This window comes from Alligator sinensis, unplaced genomic scaffold, assembly GCF_000455745.1.
Source record: "Alligator sinensis unplaced genomic scaffold, ASM45574v1 scaffold543_1, whole genome shotgun sequence".
In the NCBI taxonomy this organism is placed as follows: domain Eukaryota; kingdom Metazoa; phylum Chordata; order Crocodylia; family Alligatoridae; genus Alligator; species Alligator sinensis.
In genome coordinates this window covers 2,190,806-2,204,725 of record NW_005842055.1, presented here as the reverse complement: position 1 = coordinate 2,204,725, position 13,920 = coordinate 2,190,806, and the positions used below count along the sequence as shown (strand labels likewise).

At 39.9% G+C, this 13,920-nt stretch overlaps 1 protein-coding gene across 1 annotated transcript in view; it reads left to right on the top strand.

Moving 5' to 3' along the window:
* Positions 1-13,920, top strand: part of PRKG1 (protein kinase cGMP-dependent 1) — a 1,043,514-nt gene that overhangs the window by 56,702 nt on the left and 972,892 nt on the right. Inside the window, exon 2 of the mRNA XM_025203354.1 lies at positions 8,678-8,844. Within this exon, the coding sequence (XP_025059139.1) occupies positions 8,678-8,844 (167 nt within the window). The remainder of the gene's footprint in view (positions 1-8,677; positions 8,845-13,920) is intronic.

Genomic DNA, 13,920 nt, shown 5'->3' with positions numbered 1-13,920 from the left:
GGGAGTGGGCAGGACCATTGGGAGTCCCCTCCATGGTCCCCTCCCCTCTCCTCCAGCCCCACCCCCCAACCCCTTACTCACTGGCACTGGAGCCCTCGTGCTGAACACATGACCTGGCAGGCCTCACGTTTCAGCACCAGGGCGAGGGGCCAACCACAGAGATAGCTAGAGTGTCTCCATGGAGGACCCAGCCTCCGGTTGCCCTGCTTTTCTATACTTCATTATTTTATTTCTAATTTATTTTATTTTTACTTCTAATTTTCTCTCTGCGGGGAACATTTTTTCATTCCCACATGTGACACTTTCCCTGTCTCAAAGGGGTTTGAGACGGGGCAAGAGGCACATGCACGCTTATCTGGACGTGCCCAGAGATTTCAAATAGAAATCCAGAGTGTTAAAAACATTCTGACATGTTGTGGTCTTTCTGAGTTCTTTGAAGCAGAAGAATTTCTCTATTTTTCTGTAGTTAAAAAACGAGTTAAAACTAAGAGCTGGCATTTTCTGAGGGTGCCTTGTGTCTAAAATGGTTGAGACTCACTGGTATTGCTCTTGTAGAGCTTTTAACTGATGCAATTGGAAGTGGAGACAAATAACTTAGCTTTTTGAAAGGTGCTTTCTTTTCTCTAATTCTCTTCATCCGATAGTTTTACAGGTATATTTTCTTTTAAACCTTTGAGTTCTTGCTCCTAACAGTCTCCTTCTATAGCTCCACTATGCTTTTAAAGTATTTTTGGTGTTGGTGGAATATTATCGTGGTGGACATCCTAAAATTATGTCACAGGGATCATCTCTTCACAAACTGGTGTTGGGGTGAATTAGTGGCTGAATACATTTGATTTATGGAAACTGACACCTTTGTAGTCCCTTCAAAACTCCGAAGAGAGAGTAAGTTGTATTGATCAAAGTTCCCATTTATACCAGTGCAGTACATCTATAGTGTGGCATGACTAGGGCAGCTGCCCTGGGTGCCAACATGGTGTGGGGTGAGGGAGCAAGGAGGGAAGTGCAGAAAAAAAGGCTGCTGCTGCAGTTGCACAATAATGATTGTGGCGGTAGCACTGGCAATGGCAGCCACTGCCCTTCTGTGTGGTAACTATCCTGGGCACCTGGCCGCATTATTATGCTTTTGCATTGCTTCTGGGCTTTGAATGGTTACATCTATGTTAATGCAAATTTCCATGTGTATCCAACCCCAAAGTCTTTCTGTGTACATTTTCCCCCATCTTCCTTGTGTGGTTGTCTGGTGTTCAAAGAAGTAGTTTTGGGATGATAACCCCTTTGTTTTAACATTTATTGTCCATAACTAAAATTGTTAATCTAGCAGAGAGCTAATTATCTGCTGTGGCCCTGCATTTTAAAAGTTTGGGATTATATAATTCTCAAGATTAATAATGTTTTATGTAAAATGTGAATTACTGATTAGTTGAGACCAATCTGTCATATGGATTCTGGTGCTTTATTTTATATATTCCTAGTTGTGTGTCACGGGCGGGGTCCTACAGGAGGGCCATGATCTCCTTGAGGCCCCTTCCTCCGTGCCAAGTCGGCCCAAGGGCACCCTCTGATTCTCGCCTGCCACGTCTTTGTTGTTAGATAAGGTTGGGAGACTGCCTTACGTCTTCTTGAACACGGTTCGTTGTGACCTCTGTCCCCTTGGACCCCCGGACCTCTCGTGGGTCTTGTCCTGCAAATGGGTGCCCTGGGCACCCTAGCCTTATGGGCTATGCGTGGCTCCGACCACCCCTTATACCATGCCCCAAGCCTCGCAGTTGGAATGGATGTTGGTCTGTCAAATACACTCGCCCGCTGTTGGGGGGCCTCCCCTGTACTGTCGCCCATTCTCGGGGGGCCTCCTGTGTGAAGCCGCCTCTTTCCTGGGGACTTCTGTGCCCACTTTGGGACTTCTTGGTTAAGCCACCTGTCTCTCGGGCCCACCGCACTGCTACCCCCTTTCTCCAGGGCTCACCGCACTACTACTCCCTCTCTCTGGGGTTTACTGCAGTACTACACCCTTCTTCGGGATTTATCCCAGTACCACGCCCTTCCTTGGGGACTCACCATGCCCGCACGAGGGCTTCTCAGTAGTACCCCTTCTCCGGGGCTCGCCACACCCGCACTGGGGCTTCTCAATAGCACCCCCTCTCTGGGGCTTGCCACGCCCACACTGGGCTTCTCAGTAGTGCCCCTCCTGGGGCTCACCGGGCCCAACTTGGGCTCTCCAATAACATTGTCCCCTTTCTGGGGCTCTCCGTGCCCACACTTGGGCTTCTCAAATGCCCTCTTCGGGGCTGGGGTCTATGCACCCCAGCTGCTGCGCCCGCTAGTGCTGGGATCCCCACGCTACGCTGGGTCCCACATGATTATGCTGTGCCCTCACTGGTGCTAGGGCCCCCACACCACTGTGGGTCCCTTATGAGGCCTCCTCCGTCCCCTAATAGCCTCACCCAAGCTACCGGTGTAATACATAACAACAACAACAACAACACAAAACACAAGCCCCTAGGCTATAACATAACTATAAGCCGCCTGGCTATAACCACGTTGCTCAGACATCTTCGAGCTGCCTACTTTTATCTGGCTTGAGCTGTACCTACGGTTCCCGCATCTTAACTCCAGGAGCTCCTGCCCCTCTGGCTGCTGGCAGGGAACTGCCAGCCTGGCCTCAGCCCTGGGCTTTATGAGGGCCAGGCCCTGCCCCTTCCGGTCAGCTGACCTCCTGGTTGCCCCGGGCAACCCACAGCTGTGCTCCTTATTCCCTGCCAGGGATCTCTCCCTGGCAGTTTCCCCTCTCTAGGAGCAGAGCACCGAGGTGCCCTGCGACATTGTGTTAACGTTATTGCTATTTTGCTTCACAAAATCATAGACAATTAGGGGTGGAAGGGACCTCAGGAAACCTAGTCCACCCCCCTGCTCAGAGCAGGACCATTCCCAACTATATCATCCCAGCCAAGGCTTTGTCTAGCTGGGTCTTAAAAACCTCTAAGGATGGAGATTCCACAACTTCCCTGGGTAGCCAGTTCCAGTCCTTTCTTACTCTCCTCATGAGAGTTTTTTTGTGTTTTCTAACCTAAACTTTCCTTGCTGCAACTTAAGACCTTCTTATGTTCCTTCTTCTGTCATCTGCCACCACTGAGAGCAGTCTAGCTCCCTTATCTTTGAAACTACTCTTAAGGTAGTTGAAGGTTGTTATAAAATCTCCACACAGACTTCTCTTCTCCAGACTAAATAAGTCCAGCCTCTCCTCAGAAGTCACGTGCCTAAACCTCCTAACCATCTTCATTGCCCTCTGGTGGACTCTTCAGTTTGTCTATGTCTTTTCTGTAGTGAGGGGCTCAAAACTGGCCACAGCACTCCAGATGTGGCTCACCAGTGCTGAATAGAGGGGAAGAACCACTTCCCTCAGTCTGCTGGCAAAGCTCCTACTAATGCAGCCCAGTATGCTGTTAGCCTTCTTGGCAGCAAGGACACTCTGTTGGCTCATATTTAGCTTACAGTTCTTTGTAACCCCTAGATCCTTTTCTGCAGAGCTGCTAGTTAGCCAGTTGGTCTCCAGCCTGTAATTTTTTACTACACTGCTATCATTTTTTCTATTCTGCTGAGCCTTCTAATAGTAACACAGTTATTAGCAATATAGCTCATTAGCAGGGCAGTGTGGTAGATTCTGTTTTTCTCTGTGACCGTTAACAGAAAGTATGTCTGAACTTTCCATAAGTGGCCATAAGGGGATCACTCCAATGATGTGAATTTCTGTACCCAACTAATTTTTGGCTTCTATGCCAAACCTTCTACCTACCAATGTAAGGAATACAGGGACTTAGTAATATAGGGCATACCCTTGTCTTCTAGGTATTCTAGCGATATTTAGCTGCCATGTTGCCATATGCCAATATTGCATACTCTGGAGGACTAGGTGGGCACTCAGCCAAAAATTGTGTTTGTAAATTTTGTTATAATTAGCCTGATGTGTACTTCTCAGCCACAGCCAAAAATCTTGGATTTTATATTTTAAAGCTATACAGTAAACTTTTCTAAAGATACTTTTTTGCATGCATGCTGTGACTCACAAATATAATTAGTTTGGTGGTCCTGCTGCTGCCATATTGGTTATCTTGATGGCATTAAAATTGGAAAAGATGAATTGCAAGTTGTTGAGTGCTGCTATTTTCCTTAATTATTTCTGAGAATTTCTCCATTATATGTTACCATTAACTTTCTCAGAAAATAGTGACTGCTTATTTCCCTATCTATTCTTGTTACTTACTTTTAGAATGTAAAGATAATGATGAAGTGCTACTTTCCACTCTTTGGATGACCCTCAGTATTAGGAACCATTACATTCAGCACTAAATAAATATTCATGGAAATGCATTCATATGGGGTCATTAGGAGGCAGTCTGTTTCATTAAAAACATTGTGAGTTTATTTTACTTACAGGTGGCCTTCATTAGAAAGGTGAATCAGAAAATAGAAATGAAATTGCTAGTCCCCTTCAAGGATAAAAGGGAAATGAATGAACAGTATGTACACTTACTTTTGACTGAAGGAACTCACTTTTTGACTGTTGGCGAAGGCTAAACTCATATTTTAAACTATTCATGGATCTGATGCACTTTTATACATCTTAAAAAATCCCCTAAGGAATAACATGCAATGTAAATAAGAGTTCTTCTGTAAGAATTAATTTAAGATATTTAAGCACATTTCTTCCTATGCAAAATGTGTTTTCATCTGAAATACTTCTTACATTAATTATACTGGATGAAAATGTCATTTTATTAAGCAACATAGAGAATTAAATGACCTGTGCTCTGCAAGTATCTGGGAATGGTACCCTACTTGTATGGGTCATTTTTTATATTACTAAGCTGACAAATAACTTATCTTCAGAACAATAGAATAAATCTTTCTGTAATCATGACAATATATTTTTAGTAGTGCCTAATTTTGAATTAGTTCAAAGTGAACTTTATTTTGCAAAATTGATACAGAAGTGACAGATGAAAAGCATTTAAATTGCTTGAGAACTTTTTATTTGATAGGTGATGTAAACATTGGCATACGTTGTTTGCCTTCTGCAAAGAAGAAAATTGTTTTCTTACTGTTATTTTATAATGTGTTCATGCCTATTTTAAGTTCCTACTCAATCACCGTAGTGAAGCATAACTAGTTCTAAAAATTAGTAAGTTTTATATTTTGATACAGTAATAGATAAATAGTAAAGTATTATTTCAGTATTCTTCTGGCACATTTATTTTTAAGATAAAGACATAAGAAATGATAGCCTGGGTCAGATTACAAGTCCACCCTGCTCAGTATCCTGTCCCTCACAGTGGGGTTGGTGTGTGCATGCTAAGGGAATGTGTATGTATGCAGTGCCTATCGAGACTGTTCAGCTGTGGCTGAGCAGATTTGTAGTGTCTGTGTTACATAGACATGTCTTTTGTTTCATAGGACTATTCTGTATTGGCAGGGAAACTGGCTTAACAATTTTTGGGTCTTGTTGAATTTTTAGTTTCTGTGATCCATCTTCATCTACACTTAGATTGGGCTTTTATATGCTGTGGATATTGCTAGAGTTAAAGTTTTCTTAGTTGGAATTGTATTAATTATGTTACAAATTTCTATACATTATAATGTTATCTTTGCTCTGTTCATAATGATTTCCTTGGTCTTTTGGCAGTCTCACTTTATCATTCAGACTTTCTGAGGCCTCTCCTAGAACCCCTTAAAATTTCCTTATTTTTCTTAGTCTCTGCAATAACTTCTCTGGTTTTTCTGTTGCCTCCCTAATTAATTGAGCAGTTCCAGCCCCACTGTGTTTGAATTCTCTTCACTAACTTTTGGTAGATATTATTATAAACACTTCAGTTAAATAATTTGACCTTGTTTTATTGAGGAGAAAGTCTCGTTTGGGTCTTATATCAAAATAAATGACTGTAAATGTAATGCTAGTTGATATGATTAATACAAAGGCTTTTGTTACGCTTTCTTGTTAGCATTCACTTCGAATAACGATAATAATTATTGCTCTTGTGATGATTTCTGGGGGTGAGAAAAACCAGGGGAGCATTACTTAGGCAAGTCACAGTATAAAAAGAACACTGCTGAGAGCAAAACAAAGGCTCAGTTTTGCTATAATGCAGGGGAGCCAGTGAGGGAGGAAAGCTGAATTTCTATTACTTCTTCATTTTTTTTTTTAGATTTTCATGATCACTCATTGTAATGAACAAGAATACTAAGAACACCTATAGTTTATATTGTTTTCATTTACTTGTCCTAGTAATCCAAGTGACTGTATTTTTACCTTAATTAGGGTTCATGAAAGTGGGGGGAGGGGCGGAACCCTAGCAAAGTCAGATTCTGACTACCCATTTTAGCCCTAGTAAACTTCAACTAAATCACTGAAGTTTGTCTTTGCTCTTAAAGTGTTCTGTTGTTTGGAATGTCTCAGAGAGGTGGTCAAAAGAATAAAAGTCATATGTGCCATTAAAGAATCACTGTTGAACATAACTTTGAGCCATATTTTAGTAGAATTATAATGCACAGTGTCTGAATTAACATCCATAAATTTACATTGAAAGGCATCATTTACAAGTTCTAGGTTGCAAGCAAAACAATTTCATAGTATTTATATATATTTTTGTACATTTCATTTTAATGTAATGTTCAGGTGGTTCTATGTCACCATTCCATTGAACTCATCAGACTTCAGTGGAACAATGAGAATGTGAGAATGTATACCAGCCAAGGACTTGTCCCAAAGAGAATATCATTTAAATAAACTATCTGTTTGATTTCCAAATATAATGGTTACTAACTGGTGTTGTACCACACAGGTAAACAAACAACACCTAACCTCCCAACATAAGTAGATGACGGTCCAATTCTGATCTTTTACACTAATGCTATTTTAAATCAAGTACTCATGTTTTATATCAGAAGTAGAGCTTAATCAAATTAACCAATATAATCATATTCAATATAATAAGATGTTTGCATTGACTTCATTATACATGGATTTAAAAGTGAATGTTTTTAACATTCACATTGCAGCAAGACTTTGTTATCCTTGAACAGACCAATGGTCTATTTGATTCACTTGCTTATGCTGACACTAGCATGCTTACTCTATGTCTCTGGCAAATGATATAATGTATGGGGTGGTGGGGGAAACTAATCCTTCTTAACCTTTATTGGTAATTGATTTGACTTTTCCCCTGAACATTGATAACAATTACATTTTTTCTTAGCTTCTTGTAAGTGTAATGATACTTTTGTTTTGTTAGTATCACGAGTGAAACTGTCACAAGTCAATGTATTTCTAAACAATGATCCTTCAGATATTACTTGTAAAAACTCATGTTATTAGAATGAAAATGATACATAAAGCCAATATAAGGAGTGAAGGTGTACATCTATGTTTTGAGAAATACTAATCATGAAGGTGAACATGAATAATGAAAGTAGTATTTGGCAATTCTTCTCTTTTTAATTATCTTGCTTAAATGTAGTTTGTACACATTTATATTCCTCAACTGTCCATTTGCCATAATCCTTTAAGAAGCATTTATGTACTGTTGTAGCATTATTACTCTTTGTAAGAATAGATGAACTGAGTTGAACTTGATGGACAATCTGACAATATGTGGATCATGATGAACAGGGTACTGTTGCTGAATAGTTATGCCTGAGTGACTCAGTGCAGACAGTTATCTTTCAAATAGTTACACTGTATGACAAGATTTGGCAAAATATTTAGAAACAATTATGGTACGCATAAATGTTCCACATATCTTCTGTAGTGGTAGAAGTACTAAGGTATTTTAGAAAGAACAGATTATGCTATATATCTATAAAGGTACATTTTTTCAAAGATTAAAAGAATAAGGATGCTAGAGTGAATATTTAAGGATTAACACCTATGCAATTTTATATATAAACAATGTCTTATAACTAACCCAATCAAAAGTCACTATTTAAAACTGAGAACCTCAGACTTTTACTTCTAAAGCAAGTTTATAGACAATTCAAATGCGTGCATATATATATATTTATATGTTAATAAAATAATTGCATAAATTTACCAGTAATAAGTAACCAAAATAATGAATTAAACTCTTCTGTAATAATGTTTCCTATACTGTATTTGAACTTTTGGAATACAATTAATACTACAGAATACATACCCAACATGTATTATATTGCAACCTTTGTATTCTTTATTTTGTATAATTAGTATAAAACATAATAAAGTATACATCACAAAGTCTTAAGCTTTCTGTTTTGGTATGTCATTCCTATTTTATATTTGGACAATACATTCTCTGGAGAATATCTGGTGTAAATATATTATTCTAATGAGGTCAGTGTACACATGAATTCCTTAGCCGAAAGAGAGAGACTGTTGTAAACACATGAAATTTAGCTATGCCAAAATTTAAAAAGTAATGTTCAGTTTATGATAAGCATTCAAAAATTAATACTCTCACACACCTCTCTATCTTTCAGTTTTTGGCAGATGGACTTTGTTTTCAGATTTTTGGGAAAGTGTTGGAATCTTTGCAAGCAAATGCTTTCATTGGTGCATCATGGCAGTGTGAGAACATGCTAAACATCACATACTGTGACTGAATTAAATTACTGGATACATGGATAAATCTTACCTTTCTTGCCATAGGTCCAAGGAACTAATAAAGGAAGCAATCCTTGACAATGACTTCATGAAGAATCTAGAAATATCTCAGATCCAGGAGATTGTGGATTGTATGTATCCAGTGGAATATGGCAAAGACAGTTGCATCATCAAAGAAGGAGATGTGGGTTCACTGGTGTATGTCATGGAAGGTATGGTTTGTAACATTGACATTTAAGTATTTCTTTCGATCAGCCTGGACACAGACTGACACCATATTTCACAGAATAGATCTATTTCTCTTTCTTTGTGGGAACGTGTTTAAAAGGTGAAATACCATATTTTCTTGCATACAACATACCTCAGAACATAATATGTATCTTGTTTTTGAAAGGTAGAATGAAGGAGAAACAATTTTATTTGTAGCAACTGAGTAGCAGCAGCTAGGGACCTGAGCCTGCTCTATGTGGATCACTGCAGGTTTTATTTTTGGTTTTGCCCATAAGCAGCAAACCTTGCTCTGACCATATTTTTCACATATAATGCACACTTCAATTTCCAGCAGCTGGTTTTGGGTAAAAACGTGCAAGTTATATACAAGAAAATATAGTGCTGCTTAGCTTTGTTGGGTGGTTCAATGCATGGAATGTTACTGGGATGTTACATGGAATATTAATGCTAACTTTCAGTTTTTCTCCACCCACAAAGAAAGGGCCAATGCTGTCCACCCTGTATAGAGATCCATTATCTGTGCAAAGTTTTTAAAGCTCAAAACATAAAAAGAAGGTAAGAAGTGAGCTAACTGCAAAACAGGGATGATATAATAATAATCCATGAAGCACAGTGCTGCAGGGTTTAGTTCACCAATACTTGTAAGCCACATTGGAGTCATCATGTATGAAAAGCACCATGTACAGATGAAGTGCTATATTTTTAAATTATGAATTTTCATAGGTACACGGTAGATTCTGAACATTTCACAGTGTCTGAGGACCCACTAAAATAACAAGGCTAATCTTCCTGGAAACAAGATTGGGGAGTCCTGGACACTTACAGTGCTTGAGAAATCTTGTGTTTTCATTTTTAGAAGTGCTGAGTACCTTGAGCTTCCTTTGCTGTTAGTCCTTACCTATCTGGAAAGCCAGCTATTGGTGCTTATCTGGGTACTCCCAAGTGTCTAAACCTCCCATGCCTAATCTGGGATTTTTTCAAGTTACTTGTTTTTCAAAGAGAATATCTGTTCATTTAAGGAATGTCGGGATTGCTATACTGGATCTAACTAGTTGTCCGTTTAACCCAGCATTCTGTTTTTAAGAGTGGTCAGTACCAGTGTCATTGGAAATTGGTACACTAATATTGACCGTTATCAGAATCAAGTTTTTGTATTAGTCTGATTTTTGTATGGTACGGTAATAGACAGTTAAGCAACAACTTTCTTATCCCTTGCCAGAATTATCTTATGAATATTGTGGCCAGCTAAAACTTGAGAAGGATGGTAGAGTGTGAACTTAGATTATGACTTTAGTCTGTGTCTCTGAACCAAGTACTGGAAAATTATATATCTATGAATTCATTTCCTATGCTTAGATTGTCCCTTTAAACAGAAGGCTCAAGGCAGTAAGTCATACTTGAAACATAATTTCTTGCCAAACTTGTAATAATGCATTCTAGTTGCAAATGTTCTTTAGCAGTTTCTTAAAACAGCTTTAATTTTCTGTCCTTTTAAGGACAGCTTCTTTCCCATGGCACAGATATAATTCCCTTGGCTTTTGATATTTATATATTTTTCACTTTAGAATGGTATTTTGATTGTGAATAATTAAATGCAAGTCCACAGCCAGATTACTGGCTTTCCTTTCTAACAATATGAAAAGCAAACTTTTTTCCCCCAAGACTTCCATTTTCATACAGATATCTTTGGAATACAAGAACTGAAAAACAGAAAACACAACAAAACAAAACAAAAGCAAGCAGAAGAACCCCAAAGTCCACCCTGTTATTTTGAATGACCATATGATAGCCTGCTAATTTGAAACAGAAATCAAATTATTTCAAATAATATTTTTAGCATTGTGAAATATTAATTTTTTTGGCTTTTTGTACCTATGGTTCAGTAGCATACTCTTAACTCCAAACATTTTTTGAAATGCTCAAAGTTCAAACTGATGCCAGTGACATAACTAGTATGTCCCAGGAACATGGCTTGTAGTAGCAGTTTTGTGTGGTATTGTCTCTTGGAAAAGCTGAAAGGAAAGGAAAAAAACCCACAAGAATCAATCACTGCTGATTCTGTCAGAATGACTATCTATTAGTTCCTGTTGTTTGCCTTCAGCTCCTCTTGGAAAGCCACTGGAATCCTCATGAGGTTTAAACTTTGCATCTGAGAATCCTTGAGTCTGAAAACCTGCCCCTAGAATTAGACAGCTTTTCTAATTACGGCTAGAGGAGTTGAGGGCTCCAACTCTCCCATTCTGATAAATGTTTTTTCCTACCAGTGGGAGAAAGAAGAACTAATATAAGGAACTGCCCCAAAGGCTTCCAGGTTGTAGAATTTTCTAGTTTGTTCCACTTGCAACTGTTTTGTAATAAGCATGACTTAGGTTCTTAGCCAGTCTTATGAAAATAACAAAAATAATAGTAACAATTACAATAATTATTATAAAAATAATAACGATTATATGACTGCATTAATGTGTGTAGTGCTTTTACAAATAGAATCTTGAAAAACATAACAATTATAATGTGGTTTTGGGCACCACATTTCAAGAAGGATGCAGATAAGCTCAACAGGGTACAGAGAAGGGCCATCCACATGATTGGCCTATGAGGAGAGACTCCAGGAACTAGGCTTGTTCAGTCTGAGTAAGAGAAGGCTGAGGGATGACTTGATAGCTGCCTACAAGTATGTCAGAGGGGAGCAACAAGATCTGGGAGAGCAACTCTTCAGGAAGGCACCCCTTGGGAGGACAAGGACCAATGGACACAAATTAATAGAGGGAAGATTTAGGCTGGACATGAGGAAAAACTTCTCCATAAGGGTACTTAGAGCCTGAAACATACTCCCAGCAGAGGTGGTGTGGTTGCCATCCTTGGAGGTGTCCAAGAGGATGCTGGATAAGCACCTCATTGAGCTCATTAACCTCCTGCTTATGGCAGGGGAGCAGACTTGATGATCTTACAGGTGCCTTCTGGTCTATGATTCTATGACTGATGGCAGTAACTAAGGATGTGAAAGACAATTTTATCAAGTAGTCAATCCAAGTTTATGATAACAAGCTTGTTCTGTTTTAGCTACTTGTATATATGCATATAAATTGTAATGCTGTAAAAAGTATAAATATGTTTGATAGTTATACTTTTTCATTTTTGTTGATTATAAATTTTAATTTTAAATTGTTATAGTTGCATAGATTCATAGATTCATAGATGTTAGGGTTGGAAGGGACCTCAACAGATCATGAAGTCTGACCCCCTGCCCTGGGCAGGGAAGAGTGCTGTGGTAGGCAAGAAAGAGTGCTGGGGTCAGAAGACCCCAGCCAGATGTCTATCTAGCCTTCTTTTAAAGACCCCCAAGGTAGGAGAGAGCACCATCTCCCATGGAAGCCCATTCCAAATTCTGGCCACCCTTACCGTGAAGAAGTTCTTCCTGATGTCCAGCCTAAATCTGCTCTGTCAGTTTGTGACCATTGTCCCTTGTTACCACAAGAGGCACCCTGGTGAACAGAGCATCTCCGGCTCCTTGCTGTTCCCCCCCTAATGAGTTTATAGGCGGCCACAAGATCACCTTGCAGCCTTCTCTTGCGGAGGCTGAAAGGACCCAGGTCCCTAAATCTCTCCTTATAGGACTTGACCTGCAAAACCTTAACCATATGAGTGGCCCTCATATGGATCCTCTCAAGGTTATCCACATCCTTTCTAAAGTGCAGCGCCCTTTAGAAACTGGAAACAGAAAACTGGACTCGGTACTCCAACTGCGGTCTGATCAATGCTGCATAGAGGGGAAGTATCACCTCCTTGGTTCTATTTGCCATGCATCTGCTAATGCATGATAAAATGTGGTTAGCTTTCGTCACACTGACAACTCATGTTGTGTAATAAGCGGTGTATTTAACAGAAGAACAAAATCTTTCATTATGAATCTTTTGGTGAATAGCAACACCTTTTTTTCCTCCAAAAATATATTTTTTTCCTTAGTGGATTATTTCTTCCTCTTCTCCATAGCACTCCCAAGAATGTTAATTCCATTTTTTTTAATAGCTTCCATGAGATAACAAGTACTACTGCAGGGGTAGCCAGCCCGCAGCTCCGGAGCCACATGCGACTCCTTAGAAGTTAATATGTGTCTCCTTGAATCTCTGCACAAGCACATGGTGATCAGCTTCCATAGCTGTTATGTCACGTTACATCATGTGACTGCTTGCAGCGAGCACATTACTCAGTTTGGATTTGGAAGTTTGGACTCTGGAGCCATGGGTTGGCCTCCCCTGTACTACAGTATCTATCTTACAGTTTAGCATTCAGACAGAAACTTTTCATAAGTCTGAATAAGGCATTGGAATTGATTCCTTAAATATTTAACTTTTGATCACAATCTAAGCACAGACCTTTAAAAAAAACACATTGCTTTCTTGGCTACACTCTATATTGTAATTACATTGTCCACACATCTTACTATTTTTTTATCATGGAGCATTAGTAGTGTCTTCTAAGTTAATCCTGCAATTTCTACTTGCTCAAATGAAGTTTAAAATCTGTGGGATTTACTAGGGCTGCATACAGACATTCAGAGAGGTTAGGGGGAGGTTAGATCATGTTAAAAATAACCACCCACTGTAAGGTAAGTTGGGATGGAGGCTAGTGTGGAGGGGGTTGGAGGAATCACTGGGTCAAGAAGAGGCTCTGGGGATGGATCGAGGGGGGTCCATGGGGGTACTGAGGCGGCAGTCAGGGGTCCATGGGGGGATTGGCAGGATTCATGGGATCTGTAGGACAGCTTGAGGGAATGGGGAGGCTCTCCCCCCCGCCCCTCCGGACCAGAGGCTATTTTTAGCTCCCTGACCTCCACAGACAAATAAACCCCTCTGGCGAACCTAACCCCCTATCCCTCCCACCTGCGCCCCACCCCCCGATTTTCTTCCTCAGTTCACAGCATTGGTGTGCCAGTGCTGGGAGCTGTTTGCAGGATGTGGGGTTTGGTGGGCTGTGGGGGGAGGGCGCTGGCTGGTCTGTGCTTGGGGGTTGTGTATCTGTGGGTGGGGAAGAAGTGTCATGGGGGGGTCTAAAAATAG